Source organism: Silene latifolia, chromosome 10, assembly GCF_048544455.1.
Source record: "Silene latifolia isolate original U9 population chromosome 10, ASM4854445v1, whole genome shotgun sequence".
Lineage (NCBI taxonomy): Eukaryota > Viridiplantae > Streptophyta > Magnoliopsida > Caryophyllales > Caryophyllaceae > Silene > Silene latifolia.
This window is the reverse complement of record NC_133535.1, coordinates 152443350-152459476: the sequence shown is the minus strand read 5'-3', so window position 1 is coordinate 152459476 and position 16127 is coordinate 152443350. Positions and strand designations below refer to the sequence as shown.

General features: G+C 34.7%; 1 protein-coding gene and 1 pseudogene across 2 annotated transcripts; both read left to right on the top strand.

The window, feature by feature from the left end:
• The window catches only part of LOC141606408 (pentatricopeptide repeat-containing protein At3g22670, mitochondrial-like), a 43263-nt pseudogene extending 36063 nt beyond the window's left edge, over positions 1-7200 (top strand).
• LOC141606409 (pentatricopeptide repeat-containing protein At3g22670, mitochondrial-like) lies at positions 644-6116 on the top strand. Of its 2 annotated transcripts, XR_012526709.1 has the most exons (4): positions 669-866; positions 1518-3211; positions 4289-4386; positions 5294-6116. XR_012526709.1 is itself a non-coding variant. In XM_074425524.1 (2 exons), the coding sequence occupies exon 2, from the start codon at positions 1553-1555 to the stop codon at positions 3188-3190; it is 1638 nt and encodes a 545-aa protein (XP_074281625.1). In that variant the 5' UTR covers positions 644-866; positions 1518-1552; the 3' UTR covers positions 3191-3506. The 2 variants fall into 2 exon arrangements, 1 of the variants encoding a protein (XP_074281625.1); XM_074425524.1 differs by lacking the exons at positions 4289-4386; positions 5294-6116 and having other exon boundaries at positions 644-866; positions 1518-3506.
• Positions 7201-16127: the final 8927 nt, after the last annotated feature.

Genomic DNA, 16127 nt, shown 5'->3' with positions numbered 1-16127 from the left:
TATGACATTCAATTTATTAGCAATAACGGAGTATTAGCTTGAAGGTAATCATCAAATTATGAAACAACCCGTGACATTCACGGGTTTAAAACTAGTATGATTAGAATATTGCTCCCTCCAGATTTCAAAAAAGGCCTCCAATTATTCATGCCCTTATCGCCTCATTTCGAGTATTCGTGAGTAGTATTTTAATAAAATGACGTACTCCCAAAGAGTTAGAGAGAGTTATATTAAATATGCCTTTTTTTTTTTTTTTTTTTTAGTAGCCATGTGTTTTTTTAAAATACTATGTTGTACCCTTGATTTTCAAAAAACATATCTGGTACCCCTACACTTAGTAAAAGTAGTACTTAATATATCCAAACTACTAAAAATTGAGTTTTCAACCAGTTAAATTTTATAAAGAAAATATGTTTACGATTAAGAAAATGTCATGATAAATTATTGTCAAAATATCAACAAAAAATGCATAAAATAAACATTTAAAAGACGCACTTTGAATGAAAGATTTTCATTAAGCTTAATGATATTACCAATAAAGTTTCGGAAAAATGAGAGATACCGAATAGTTTTCGAAAAATACAAGAATACTAATTAGAAAAACCCAGAATATTTTTCTGATTTTTAAAAATGGCAAAAAAAGAAAATAAAAAAAAATTATTTTTTGACCCGTATTCTGACCATAGCCCAACTCGTAACCCTATAACCCGACCCGTATTCTGACTTAACTCATATAACCTGACCCGGAGTCTATTCCCACAGTCCCACGCCTCACTTTGGTACTTCAGTCGGAATCAATCGACAGCTCAAGCCACCGCCGCCGACCTCGCCGCGCACCACCGCACTATTCACCAGCGCAATTAATTGTAAGCATAAATTCTCGATTTTGATTTAAATTTTAATTCAATTAAATGATTCTAGGTTTAGCGTATAATGAAATCGTATTAGAAATTGGGATTATAATGTGTTAGAATTAGAAATGTGTTTCCCGTATTCGTAATTTGGAGTGCCGTTTAAAATATTCACGTCAATTGTTTATTTCCAGGTTTTTCTTCATCAGTAGGTCTCCCTTGTGACGTTTCAGAAATTGCGACGGAGGAAATGTGATCATTCCTAAATTTTATTTATCAGATAATAGTTACGAGTACATTTTATCATAAAATGGTCGCTTTTCTCTGCATCTCAAATAAGAATCTGTGTTTATTCATTTACTGCAAATTGTTGTCGAATACCAAAAATTGCATGCTTTAGTTATTAGTGTTGTATTAGATAAGCTACTTATGTGATACATATTCCTTATTTTGTGTTTTATTTATGTTATTTTCGCGGTGCTGATTAGAAGTAAGAATTTTATCTTAAAGTTGGGTGATTCTTTGTTAGAGTCGGGTTTACATTTGTGTGTGTGTGTATATATAGTCGGGTTTAATTCGCTTGCTGTTGATTTTAGGATTTGGGTGTCTTAGTTGGGCATTGTATGTTATTGCAAAAAAGGATTATAACACTTGCTTGTTATTCAGGAAACCATCTGTTAAGCAAATCAATCAAGTGAAAGATGTTGTCGAGTCGCAAGATTCTTAAGCTTTCTTTACTCTTTTGGCCTCGAAAAGTTGCACCTCTGAAAGGCTTTTGTCCAAAGGTTGCTAGTCGAAATAGCTTCACGTATGCTTCCTTTTGCACTGCTCCAGAGTCACCTGAGCTACCTGACTGGATTAAGTATTGCGAGCATGGTAACCCTTCTACCAATAGAGATGATTTTGTTTTGCCTAAAATTGCTGCATGGGCTGAATCACGGAAGGTAAATGGCGATCATACCAAACTGGTCAAGCACATAGCTGCTGAGATTGTGGATAGTGATCTTAATAAGCTCTGTGAGATTTTAAAGGAAGGATTTGATTCGGTTGATGCTGTTGGCGGTGCTCTCTCAGAATGTGATCGAATTCAGTTATCCGAGAGTTTGGTGCTGAAAGTTTTGTTGAGATTTCGTCATGATTGGATCCCTTCGTTTAGGTTTTTCAATTGGGCTAAACAACAAGAGGGTTATTTGCACACAGAAAATTGTTATAACATGATGGTTGATATATTGGGAATGTCAAAGAACTTTGAAATGATGTGGGAGTTGATTGAAGAGATGAACAAATTGGGTGGTTTAGTTTCCATGGCCACAATGTCCAAGGCAATGAGAAGGCTTGCCAAATGTGGGAAACACGATGAAGTTGTTGAAGCATTTGATAAATTTGAGCGCTTTGGTTTGATAAGACAAACTGCTGCACTGAACCTGATAATAGAAGTGTTGGTCAAAGCGAGCAACGTTGAGTGTGCTCAGAAAGTGTATATACAGTTCAAGGATAAAATACAGCCGAGTAGTCACACGTTTAATATCTTGGTTAATGGTTGGTGTAGGGCCAAGAAACCTATTGAAGCCGAACAAGCTATGGCGGAGATGGTGAAGTATGGATATCAACCTGATGTGTATACATACACTTGCTTGGTTGAATACTATTGTGACAAAAAGGACTTCCGAAAGGTTGATGCAATTTTGGATGATATGAGACAAAAAGGTTGCCCTCCTAATGTGGTGACTTATACTATTATTATGCGTGCCTTAGGCAATGCAAAGGATACAGCTAAAGCCATTGAAGTTTGTGATGAAATGAATCAAAGCGGGTGTGTTCCTGATGCTAGCTTTTATAGTGCCTTGATTCATGTTCTTAGCGAATCTGGGAAATTCATGGATGCATGCAATATTTTTAAGAATATGCCAAAAGGTGTCCCCGATGTCTTGACATACAATACCATGATTGGTGCTGCTTGTAAGCATTCAAGAGAAGAATATGCTTTTGAGTTGCTGAAAGATATGGAGGAGGCATCTTGCATACCTGATGTCAAAACCTATACAATTTTGTTGAAAATGTGTTGTCAGAAGAAGAGGATGAAGGTGCTCAACTACCTACTAGCCGACATGTTTACAAAAGGTGTTAGTCTTGACCTCTCAGGTTATTGCCTTCTGGTGAATCAGCTTTGTAAAAGTGGAAAACTAGAGCATGCATGTTCGTTTTTTGAACAAATGGTGTTCAAGGGAATGGTTCCTTGGGGTAACACATACAAATTGTTGATAGGAAAACTCGAGGAGAAAGGTATGATAAAGGCTAAGCGACAGATAGAGAATTTAATGCAGAAGGGAAAGAAGTGACCATCTAATGGGCAGCTCATGGTTAGTAGTGGATTCATCTTAAATTCTCCTTGGAAACTATTTTCGTAATAAATCAGATGCTAAAGATGAGTGGACCGGGAACAATTTACTTTGATGTAGCATTTTTGCATCTTTAGCGTAGCATATTCTTCTTTCCTTTGCATTTAGAGTAGCTTTGATAAACATTATTCCTTCACTTGTGCGGGAAGATTTTTTTATGTAAACGTAGTTGGAGAAAAACCCTAATGCTAAATTTGTTACTTAGCTTAGAATTTATGTTACAACTTACAATCCCATATGAGTTATATGGCGGAAACTACTTTCAACAAGTTATCTGAAAAGAGTAGCTTTTTTGTAAACATTGTCCACTGGAAAACGCCCACTTTAATTTGTCAGGGCTCGTTGTATATCACTAGTATTTGGTTATTTCTGGTATTTATATAAATTGAAAACTAAACACGGGCTACCCCATCACTGTACTCAGTGAGGAAATGAAATCATTGTCAACTACTCCAGGTATATTTTTCAAGATTCCAGACTAATGACCTAATGAGATGGGCGCAGCGATTATGGTACTAATTTCAGACTACAAGTTCTTAATTTCGTGGTTGATGCTTTCTGAACCTATATCTGATTTGTTTGTGTTTTTGTCCTTTCTATTTTAATAAGTTCCTATCCTTTGTCTTTAGTTATCAGATGTGGTTAAATTTTTTGCGCATCTTTGATGACTGATTTAATTTTAAAAGTTGCTGTATTTGATAAAAGAAACGCTATGTTCACTATATGTCATTATTCATGTTTCTATCAGGAGTTGAGTGATTGAGTAGTTAGTAGTTAGAAATAACAGGATCTTAGTGTGTAAACAAGGGCTTTATGGTCTCCATTGTTATTGAGGTTATAGTTTAGAAATGGTAATAACAGGGCTTCATTCATAGCGCAAAAGACTTCAGTGTTTGTTCTGTTTTGTTTGAGAAATTCATTTTAGATTGAAAATTCATTATTTTTCTGGCTGAAAGAGAAGCTATGGCTGAAAGAGGAGCAGTTGAACTTGTGTTTCATTTTACAGTTACATTTAAGTGTTTAAGTTGTCCTGCATAGGAGGAGGAAGAAGTAATCAGATTGCAGAAGGAATGAAAACGATCTTTACCGTTGAGGATTTGCAACCTGGATGGATGAAGATGTTACTAATTCTAGAGGTAAGTGTTTTGTCAGCAACTCAGCAAGTCTATAACTAAACAACTCTAATAAAGAGAGAACTCCCAACTTATGCTCCTATAATAGTCTTTTTCATGCGTCTCACGTGAATTCACGCTCTCACACCCAGGCATCCAGCTCCTCACATACCCCGCTCGGTGCTAATCAACCCACAGTCATTCACTTTCCTTTACGTCATATGTTAATTTTCTTTTACGTTGTACTTATGGTTGATTGAATTGGTGCTGATAGTCTTCAATAGACTTTACTTTTGCTGCATATTAATGGAGTGGTTCCTAGGCTGTCCTTTTTGTTACTGATTGTAATAACAGTGGTAAAGATTAGTCTTTTTGCTCATGATTAAAATGCTTATATGTGGGTTTATTAGTTTTCATGTGGGTTTACACATTTCGTAATTAATTTGGATTGAAGAGTGTTGTTTATGTTGAAAATGGTTTTAAATTTTACACCTTTAAGGCTCTTTGTGCTATCAAATGGTATTGAATAATTTTTTTAGGGGGGACAATTTTACATATTTCTGCCATATCTTTCTATTATCAAGTATGGGTGGTACCATTTCGATGTGTGTGGAGTTTTTTTCGAACCTCTTGGAAGCTTACTGGGAAGCTAAGTTTTACCTTTAACCTTTTTTTTTTTTTTTTTTTTTTTTTTTTTTTTTTTTTAACGTGGTGTCATTGGACTTGCCCGTTATTGCAGCAATAGTTTTTGTTTCATGTTCTTTCATCGATTGTTTATTTTTCTTCGTTTGTATCTCTTCTCCCATTATTAATTTTGTTAAAAGTGGTCCAAGCTTACAATATTATGGAAGTTTATGATTTACACTAGCGTCATTGATAAATTAGGTTGAGATGAATTTTCAATTTACAATGTTATTTGTGAACGGCACAGGTGAGAGATCTAGATGGCTGGACATACTGCTCCTGAATGGGTTGGAATTCAATAGTTCTATGCTGTTACTTAGAATAAGTTATTGGAGAACTCGAAACAAGAGCTTGGTTGGTCTTGGTTGCTAATTTTACGTTGGAGCTGTTTTGTGTTTTTGGGAAAACTATGGTAGTAAGGTGCATGTGTATGAATTGTGTATTACTCATACTCCCTCCATCCCGGTCATTTGTTTAACAATTCCTTACTTGGGTGTCTCATTCATTTTGTTTACCTTTCTATATTGGGAATGTTTTTGAAGTGTAATTTGATCATCCACATAACCTATTGTGCACTTGTCATTATAACAGTATCCACAATTGGTCCCCTCCTTTTTCATTGTTCTTTGTGCCAAAACCAAAGGTAAACAAATGAGCAGGACAGAGGGAGTATTTTTTGTCCGTGTGTTTTGTGCATTATAGAATGTGGACTCTTTGACCATCCTTGCTTTGGGGAAAGGCGGCATAGGTAAATCTTTGACAGTACCCCTGGCTTGCCATGTTCCCTCGGCTCATGTAGCTTCTGCCTTTCACCCGATTCTTCCCTTTTTCTTTCTCTCTTTCATTTTGCATTTTTGTTGCTAAAGTAATTTATCATCATGCTAAACAACTTGGTGAATTGCTGATATTTATAGTTTCTGCTCCATATCTCCTTTTTCCCTCTAGCACTTAAAAGTTGTTGTCTTTGTTGGCTTTGCTATTTGATTGATTATTGAGGCAGGAAGCTGAGCTTGTATCTATGTGTGTTTGGCTCATAAAAGTTGTGACTAATTTTTATAGGACTAATTTTTATAGGGCATTGTTGGGTTGTTTTAAATTTTTGTTTATTATAATCGAGCTGTGAGATCATTATTTTGTTTAATCTTTTAGTTTGGATTGTATCTTGCATTCTTAGTCCATCCCAACCCCCAGTTTAAGTTTTCTACGCACATTTTATTCATTCTGTATCCCGTAATTCTGTAGCAATTTGGCTTACATGACCCATTAATTACTGCTTCCCAAAAAATACTAATTGACATGGGGGGGATTTAAAATCTTGTACAATATGTAAGAATCAAGCCGGAACAGCTGAATGGTGGTTATGTCGAATTGTCGACATAGTTGTGTCCTTATTTGAGCTTGTTGAATGAAGTCTGTGTATTAATATGTGGGGCAGATAGATTTGAACAGATTGAAGTCCTTTAATCTTTCTTCTTTTGAGTATACCTTTTCTAAAATCTATTCGAAATGGGTAGGGGTAGAGCTATTATGTTTTCCTAGGATAGCCTATTGTTATTCGGTATTCCTTGCTCTGAGCCTGATCTGGGTACTCCTTCGCTTTGAACTTTGAATTATAATGCACTAATGCCGTAAATATACCTAATTAGTTATTTGTTAATTTTAATGCCAGGGTTTTGCTCTGCTTGAAGCAAGCTTCAAAAGCCGCAAATGATGCGCAGCAAATGGCTGATGCTACGTAGGGGAGCTGAACAAGTAAGCTTTTTCCATTCTGGACCTCAACTCTGATTAAGTGACTTTAAGAGAAAAAAAAAATTCAGTGATAAAACTTTAAAATAAAATAAATAGACAATTGACGTACGATGGGAGTACTAAGGGCGTGTTTTGTTAGAGGGCTTAGAACATAACCTTTTATGTTTGTGTTTACGAATTATGAGCTCAACTCTTAGCAGAATTTCACCATTGGACGATTTTCTCCCGTTAATCTAGAAATGCAGCAATTTGATTTGCAAACTTGTTTTTTTACTGCTGATGTTTATATTAGGGCCTCTTGATGGTGTCAAAAGACGGTATCAATCTTCGGTTTAGTCTCTGTAATCAATTTCAACTGAAAGATGATTTGTAATTTCATTGTTCAAGGCCCTATTTGAATTCTTTTATCTCAGTGTTATGAAGTAAACTTCCTTGGTAATGGTTAATTTCTAGAAACCATTTAGCTCACATCTTGGTCTTTGCCGTTGTATGTCTACGCATACAAAAGTAGAAGGGGAGGGAGACGAAGGGGAAGGGAATAGATGAAAATGGAAGGGGAAAGGGAGAAAGAGTTGAGTAAGAGAGTTTTCATTTATGGAAGAAAATGGAATCTGGCATTAATATCGTCAGAAGCGGTTATGTTATATATCCTTGGATGAATTAGTTGAAGAGAAGGCTTCAGTGTCGGACAATTCGAGATTGGATAATGATTGTGCATCCCTTTGAAGAATTTGGTATGCAAAATTCTAACTCATACACTCCTGGTAGGTAAAGAGTTGATAGTCAGGTGCGGTGTGCTCTACCCAGATAGGTTTACATGGTGCTGGATCATCTTTTCAGAGAGTGCAAGTTAGTCGACGCTAGATTTGTGGAATACAGGACCATTGGGTGTTCGAATTCAAATGGCAAGAGTTGATATACTTGATATGTATGTACTGTATTTGCAGGTGCAGCCGTTTGTCTCCGATCATCTACTCTAAAATGGTTGTGAAGATGAGTAGGAAGGTGATAGCTTTCATTTGAGATACCAATAGGATTACGGTTATTGGCGGTGATCTTAATTGAACGATTTTTTTTTTTGTATTTTTTTTTTTTTTTTTGTATCGCGTCATATTTAAATATACAGCTATTTGTCGGAGGCCTGCTATGGCAGCTGAAGCTACTTACTGTATAACTTAAGCCACATTGTTCGGTGTTTTAGCGGCAAAGAGGTGGCAAACGGGTCAATCGGATCAGTTTCGATTCGGGTTCTTTCGGATCGGGTAATTTCGGTTTATCTTTTTTATCGATTTCAGTTCGGTTCAACTCGGGTTGGATTCAATTTTCACTTTTAATCGGTTGTAGATATTTCGGGTCGGTTCAGATTCGAGTCAGGTCAATATCGAAGCAAATAAGGTTCGAGTCGGGTCAATATCAGAGCAGATGAGATTCGAGTCAGGTCATAATCGGATCGGATGTCAAGGGATTTGGTCTTTATTCAAAACATTCGGTATAATACAAATAATTTTTTTTTAAAAAGTAATATATAATGTTTTTTTGTAGAACTACGATATAATATCAATTCATTGACGTCAAGTGGGTGACGCTCATGTACAAAAAGACACCTTAGATGTGACGCCTAGGTACATACGGGCCATTTCGGGTGTCAATGTTCGGTTTCAGTCATCAAAGTACGGGTTGAAATCGGTTCAGGTATATATCGGTTCGGATTAAAACAATTCAAGTTGAAACAGTTCAGGTTCATTCGATCTTGGGTCTTTTTCGGATATTACAAATTCGGTTCGATTTTGAATCAATTCAGGTCAATTCAGGTTTCGGGGCGAAGTCCAGTTATACCTTTCGGATGTGCGGTCAGGTGTGGATTCAGGTATTTTCGATCGGTTTTTCGGGTTCGGTATACTTTTGCCAGACTACTGCCACCACAACTAAAAAGAGAAAATGTGGATGGCGTTTAGTCCTGGCGCCAAATTTAGTTTCGGATATTTCAAGTTTTAATTAATAGATCCCGTAGTCCTGATTTTCTTTTTCCAACTTCGGGTTGGAGCTGCTCAATCGCGTAGCGGCTTTGTACTAAAAGTTGTTGAACGGTTCAACAACTTTAATGAATTGTAAAAAAATAATATTCAAGGAAAATAATCGACTTTGAAGCACAGTTGATGATCATTAAGTGGATTTGCTTAATTCTATATTTCTAGAGCATTTTAAAATAAAATAAAAAGTGGTATTGTAGCATAGCCGTTGAATGAGTCATCGGCTTGGTACAATACCCAAATTTTATTTTATTTTGTATAAAACCGTTGATTGATTCAACAACTTTCCTTAAGTGGATTTGCTTAATTCTATGTGGACTCATTTTTATGAATTTAGATCCTCTCCATTACCTTCTCTTAATTTCCTCTCTAATACAACCATATCATATATTTCTCTAATGCAGTAGCCACATTCGCTGACGTGGCATCATAATTTACAAGCTTTATCCCACGTGGCAGTATAAGAGCATAGTGAAAAAAAAAATTGGTGATAATAAATTTGTCAACGGGATTATTGTGGAAATTTCCATATCTATATATGATTATATATTTAGATGATAGTGATGGTATATTCCATATTCCATATCTTTATATCCTATATCTTTATTTTTGTTTCCTAATTTGTTTCCTAATTTCACTCAAACAAAGCAATTTCCATTGATAATTGATTGATAAGTCCAAGTCAACGTCGCTTCGCAAACAAAGCACAGTGATTTCAAAAAAAAAAGATATTTAGGAAAATCAATTAATATCCTCCCCAAAATAAAACTAAAATTAGATAAAATTGAGAACTGATTGTCTATATTTTAGGGAAGAAATCAATTAATATCCTCCCAAAATATTGCTAATCAGTTAAACCTTACTACCTAAATTACTACTCCCTCCATACCAGGCCAATGGTAACATTGACCGTTTTGCCACTATTTATGATCGTAGGGAATCTTCGATATTATTTTTAATCTATAAGAAAAAATATAGTCATGTAAGATCTTGTTTAATTTATCGTCGTGAATGCTATAAGAATATCAAATCATATATTTCTCTAATGCAGTAGCCACATTCGCTGACGTGGCATCATAATTTACAAGCTTTATCCCACGTGGCAGTATAAGAGCATCAGTGAAAAAAAAAAATTGGTGATAATAAATTTGTCAACGGGATTATTGTGGAAATTTCCATATCTATATATGATTATATATTTAGATGATAGTGATGGTATATTCCATATTCCATATCTTTATATCCTATATCTTTATTTTTGTTTCCTAATTTGTTTCCTAATTTCACTCAAACAAAGCAATTTCCATTGATAATTGATTGATAAGTCCAAGTCAACGTCACTTCGCAAATAAAGCACGGTGATTTCAAAAAAAAAGATATTTAGAAAAATCAATTAATATCCTCCCCAAAATAAAACTAAAATTAGATAAAATTGAGAACTGATTGTCTATATTTAGGGAAGAAATCAATTAATATCCTCCCAAAATATTGCTAATCAGTTAAACCCTACTACCTAAATTACTACTCCCTTCATACCAGACCAATGGTAACATTGACCGTTTTGCCACTATTTATGATCGTAGGGAATCTTCGATATTATTCTTAATCTATAAGAAAAAATATAGTCATGTAAGATCTTGTTTGATTTATCGTCGTGAATGCTATAAGAATATCAAATTTTTATAATTTTTAATAATGCGTAACAAAAGATATTTACGTTGCAAAACGTGTCTCGACAAGTGTGAAAAAGTCAATGTTACCATTGGTGTGGTATTGAGGGAGTATAAAATTTACATTCAACCAAACGTTTTCATCTATCACCATCGTTCATAAATTTCAAAAAAAAAGAGAAAATTTCACAACTATGCTATGGCATTCAACTGCATTCCCGTCGTCATCCGTCACTTGAAAGAAGGTATTTGACCGATGAGTCTGAATGATAATAGGTAGCAGATGATGGTGTTTCACGATTGGTAAGGATGATGATGATGATGGAGGTAGCATATGATGGGTTAGGTGTGATTAAGATGATGGTGTTTCACGATTGTTGCGATTAAATGGAGTTTGTTGAGCTCGATTGAGTGAGTAGCAAAGTGAACTTAGTTTTCAACATATTGAACGAATTGATTACTGAAGTCTCACGTGTTAGGTGTGTGTGCCTGGAGTATTCCAGATGTAGATAAGAGTTTTTTTTTTTTTTTTTTTTTTTTTTTTTTTTTTTTTTTTTTTTTTAAAAACTAATCTTAGTAAAGAAGAGTGAGTGAATTAGCCTCCGTGGTTTATAAATTCTAATGTAAGACAACTTTATACGGTAAGTCAGTTTCATTTTGATACCTTTTCCGTTTTTACATGATTTACGCATTTGTTGAATATATGAGTGGAGTATTTTAATAAAATTGGTACATCATATAATGGAGGAAGTACTATTTATATACGGGGAAGTGGTGATTGACTCCCATAACTTTGTACAACTGTGAAAATTAACCTCCATAACTTTCATTTGGAGTGATTAGGATCTATAACTCACATAATAAGTGAAATTAAACCCCTTTTATCAAAATCTCATGAGAAATTCAATTTATCATATCATAAAAGTAAAAATGGTTATATTTTTTATGAAAAATACAAAATAAATAGTTAAAAATGTTAATAATAAAAACCATAAATTAGATAAAAAAAACTAAAATATTTTACGAAAATCAAACAAATTATTATTTTTATATGAAGTACAGATTTTTCAACTTTTTTTACAATTTTCGTAAAAAAAATCAATTGCGAAATATATTGTTAAGTGGCTGTGTTAAAATCAGAAGTCAAAAAAAAAAAAATTCATTACAAATAAAAAATATACAAAACATAATAAAGGGGTAAAAAATTTCTATTTTTCAGTTTCAAAAAATTTCACATAAAATTGGCAATTGTTTTTTCATCAAAAAATCATACCGAATTACATACGTATGTAAAAAAATGCTTTTAGTATATAATACGTATGATTTTAGTATGTTATACGTATAAGTGGTAGTATAGTTGTTGGTATATAATGATATTTTGGTGAGATTTTGATAAAGGGGTTTAATTTCACTTATTATGTAAGTTATGAGGCCAAATTACTCCAATTCAAAGTTATGGAGGTTAATTTCATAATTGTACAAAGTTATGAGGGTTAATCACCACTTCCCCGCTATTTATATAATAGTAAATGAGTGATCAATTAATAAAATTGAATCGTCTCATTGTGAGACAGTCGCACGCAATAACTGTTGTTTGCTATATCAACATTTATTGGAAATATAATCAAATTTAAATTTTTAACTCAACATTTTGTTTATATTTTCATTAACTGGGTCTTCTAACAATTTGTAATACAAAAATATTTATTGTACAACTACTTTACATATTCTAAAAATGGTGCAATGAGTAATTAAAATGTCTACTAATTTTATTTTAAGTATTGATTATACTAATGAACACAAATATATGATAGTTTATGTATAATAATTCGAAAATAATAGTTATCTATATAGCTTTGTTATTATTAAGCATATACATCTAAAATCATAAAAGCAGACCCGTGAATTTCACGGGTTACAACCTAGTTTTAATATATTTTCTATCACTTTCCGTTAAACTTTTAATTTTATGAAACGATTACAAGCGTTGGATCATCACAATATTTGATCCGGACCGTTGATAAAAAATGGATGTCCATTTCTTTTGAGGAAATGGAGAGAATCCGGACCGCATTTTTATACAGTAATTGTTTTCAATGGATCATCGTTAGGATAATTTATTTACGATGGAGTATTATTTTGGAACCAAAAAATAAAATCCGAAAAGAGGCTACTTACGTGGTGAATAAATTCCAAATTCATCATTGTCAAATAAATTGACATATAAATAAGTACAAATACATACTTCTACTACATATGCTTCATTCTCATTTATAAATCTATAATAATCCGAGTAAAAATAATAATGCATGCATCCTTGGACGTTAAACAACACTTTGTCCTTCAAAACTGACTTATTCATTGACTGAAATTAATTCATTCTTCCTGAAAATGAAGAATGTGACGATTTAACTTCACAACGATTCTTGTTGATGACGGCCACAAGTCTGGGGCTGTGGCATCTCATAACTCCATTCGCTTTTAACATTATTTATATCGGTTGTGAGTCTTCACAATTTTGTTAACTTTATTGGTGAGCATTATGGTAAAATGTTACCGAGTATAAAAATTTGCTCGTATATTCGCATATTTAGAAAGTGTAAAATGTTTTTTTTTTTTTTTTAGGTGAAAATCATAATAATCCTTCAAAGGCTTCTGCCACCTCTTCCTTTTCTTGGGTCATGCTTGGGATTTGGGCCTGCGTAATCATAGTCCACCTGAGCCAAGTCTTCTTTTAACAATTTCCTTGATTTCCTTGCCACCCCTTCCTACAAAAATAAGCAAGTATATTATACATCCGATATATTACCAGCAAGTTAAATAAATTTTGTAAACTTAAGTTCATGCAGTATTAATTTTTAATCACATAATCCTTATAGTAGTTGATTAATATTATGCTCGATACAGTTTTCATTATTAAATTATGCTGCTGAAACAATTAGTACGAATATTTAACAAATGATATTTTTACGTGTTTAAAGACACCAGGGTAATGTTAATGAATTATTGTAGTGTATTATGTACCTTATGCAAGAAACGAGGCGAGTCTATGCCAAGACTTGACTTTGAAATCACAGTAGAAGCAGATTGATCGTCGACCTTGGTGATTGCTACGGTGGTAGGTGTGTGCAACGACAAGGAGAGGACGAGAATAAAGAGAAGGATCGAAAGAGAGAATTTGACACAAGCCATATTGGTTAATGTCTAGAATATGTATCGGCCTAAACTTGAACTTAAACTTGAACTCAAACTTAAAGTGATTTTTTTTTTATACAATTAAGAAGATAACTCGAACCTGAAATGATGAGATACATTCATGCAAAGTAACAAGGGAGTGTCCAAATTTATACTAGTTGATAAACTGATAAATGAAAGTGACCTATGATATTAGATTATGGGTTTCACTATTCCCACATCTATAATGGTTTACCTTTTAAATATTTTCCATGGTTTACCAAGGTTTACTATTATACACTACTCCGTCCAACGTAAGCCTAGAGAATCAAAATCATATTACTATTTTTTGTGTCTATCACAAGGAAGTATTGTAAAAATTTGTTAAAATATTACAAAATAAAATGTGTCAATGATTCATGTTAAATAATGCAAATGGAATAGAGAGTCCGTTTTATAAGTCCAAAAAGATTTCATTCTAAAACAATTTGGCAATAGATGAAGTATTAGCCCAAAGTTTGTTTGGGACCCTTTCCTTTGGGCCCCTTTCCCCCTCAGTCCAAAGACCCGGGGACAGGTGCTTTTCTTTTCCGTGTAAGAACCCTTGCCTTGTTTTGTTATGCTGTCTACCCGTATGAAAGCGGGGGAAGGCCTCTCCTGGCTCTTCTACCGTCCGGGTTCCTCCCCGGCCGGAGAGATTCCAGGACAAGGGGGCGGCTTTTTCGGACCAAGACTAGCAAGCGGCTTTTTCGGACCAACAGGTTCATCAGCTATGGAATCTGACAGGTATCGGGAATCCATGGACTCTAATACCGTGTTAAATCATGCAAACAGGCCAGAGCCACACCCAAATGGACTCCAAGAAACTTTCACTCTAAAATCAATTGACAATACTCCTCATTTAACCACACAATATTCTACAAACACTAGTTTACGTATACAACAGTCTTAAAGTAGATTATTTGAGTTACTAGTAAACCATAGGTAATGACTACTTGTAGTGGGTTGATTGGGTCGAGTTTGTTTGGGTTTGGATCATTCAAATTTGTAAGTAAGCATCTGCGTCAGATCGAGTTGGTTCGAATTAGTTTCAGTTGTGTTGTTATCTACTTCCTCCGTCCCGGTCAATTGTTGGCCTTTGGTTTTGGCACAAAGACCAAGGAAAGAGGAGGGAGTCAATTATAAGATGACAAGTGAACTAAATTGAGTGTGAAAAATCAAATTGACCACCAAATGCAATCCTAAAATAAAAAGAACAACAATTAATTGAGACGCGCAAAATGAAATAAAACAATAAATGACCTGGACGGAGGGAGTACTTATTAGGGCATCCACAATAGATGAACCTCTAAAGAGGTTTGTCACATAATACATCATCAATTTAACAAACCTCTTCAATAACAAATCCATATACAACAATAGACAAACCTTTTCAAGGTTCATATCATAGGACCCACATAAAATTACCCATTTTTTTTCCCTCATATATATGTTGTTGAAGAATAAAAATATACTAACTTTTGGAATGACCACTTGCCATCGTCAATCAACAAACCCGTATACAAACCAGAACCATTCCTATGGATGAACCTCAAACCCCATCTCCAACAATAGAGAGGTTTGTCAACAAACCTCTAAAAAGTACACAAACCTTTGTTGACAAACCTCTATTGTTGATGCCCTTAGCAATATTATTCTGTTCACAACAATAAACGTTCAGAACGAAAGAGAGATGATGAAATCAATTCGAATTTTAAGTCAAATTCAAGCATTTATTCACCATGTAGACTAAATACAGGCGGATCATCAAAGTCGGATCGAGTCGGTTTTGCCAGTTCTAAGTAATGAGTAAGGCTGTGGTCATGATGTATCCACCAAAACAAAAAACTTCCGAAGAATAATGATGATGAGTAACATAAGCCACTACATAAAACATACACACAAAGTATGAAAGTCAACTGCAGTTGGGTGAGTGTGTAGCGTGTAAACATGATCTATTCTATGCATCTAAAATGCGTATGGACAAAATAGGAGTCTTTTGCTGCATGCTCTCCAAACTTGCCTATTTCTGGTGTGACATCCCCAAATATTTTTACCTTTTTCAGTTTTGTTATAAGTCATTCTGCTTTTCTGATAACATTTCACAAGGCCAAACATTTTATGTTTTTCTGCTATTAAGAGCTCGTGGTCTCCCTTTATACGATTATATTCGTCTTAATTAGACCTGTACTCGGACTGGGCTGGCCGGGCTCTCCTGGTCAGACCCGGGCCAAGGGGAAGGGCGGGCTTAGCCAGGCCAGGATATGCTTGACCCTTGCCAGGGCCCGAGGCGGGCCAAGGGCGAGCAGGCTGGAATTTTAGGACCTGGGCTAAGGCCGGGCCGAACCAGGTTGCATAAAATAACGGGCCAAGGCGGGCCGGGTCCGAGCTAGGCCGGGTCAGCTCGTGCTGATGGCCA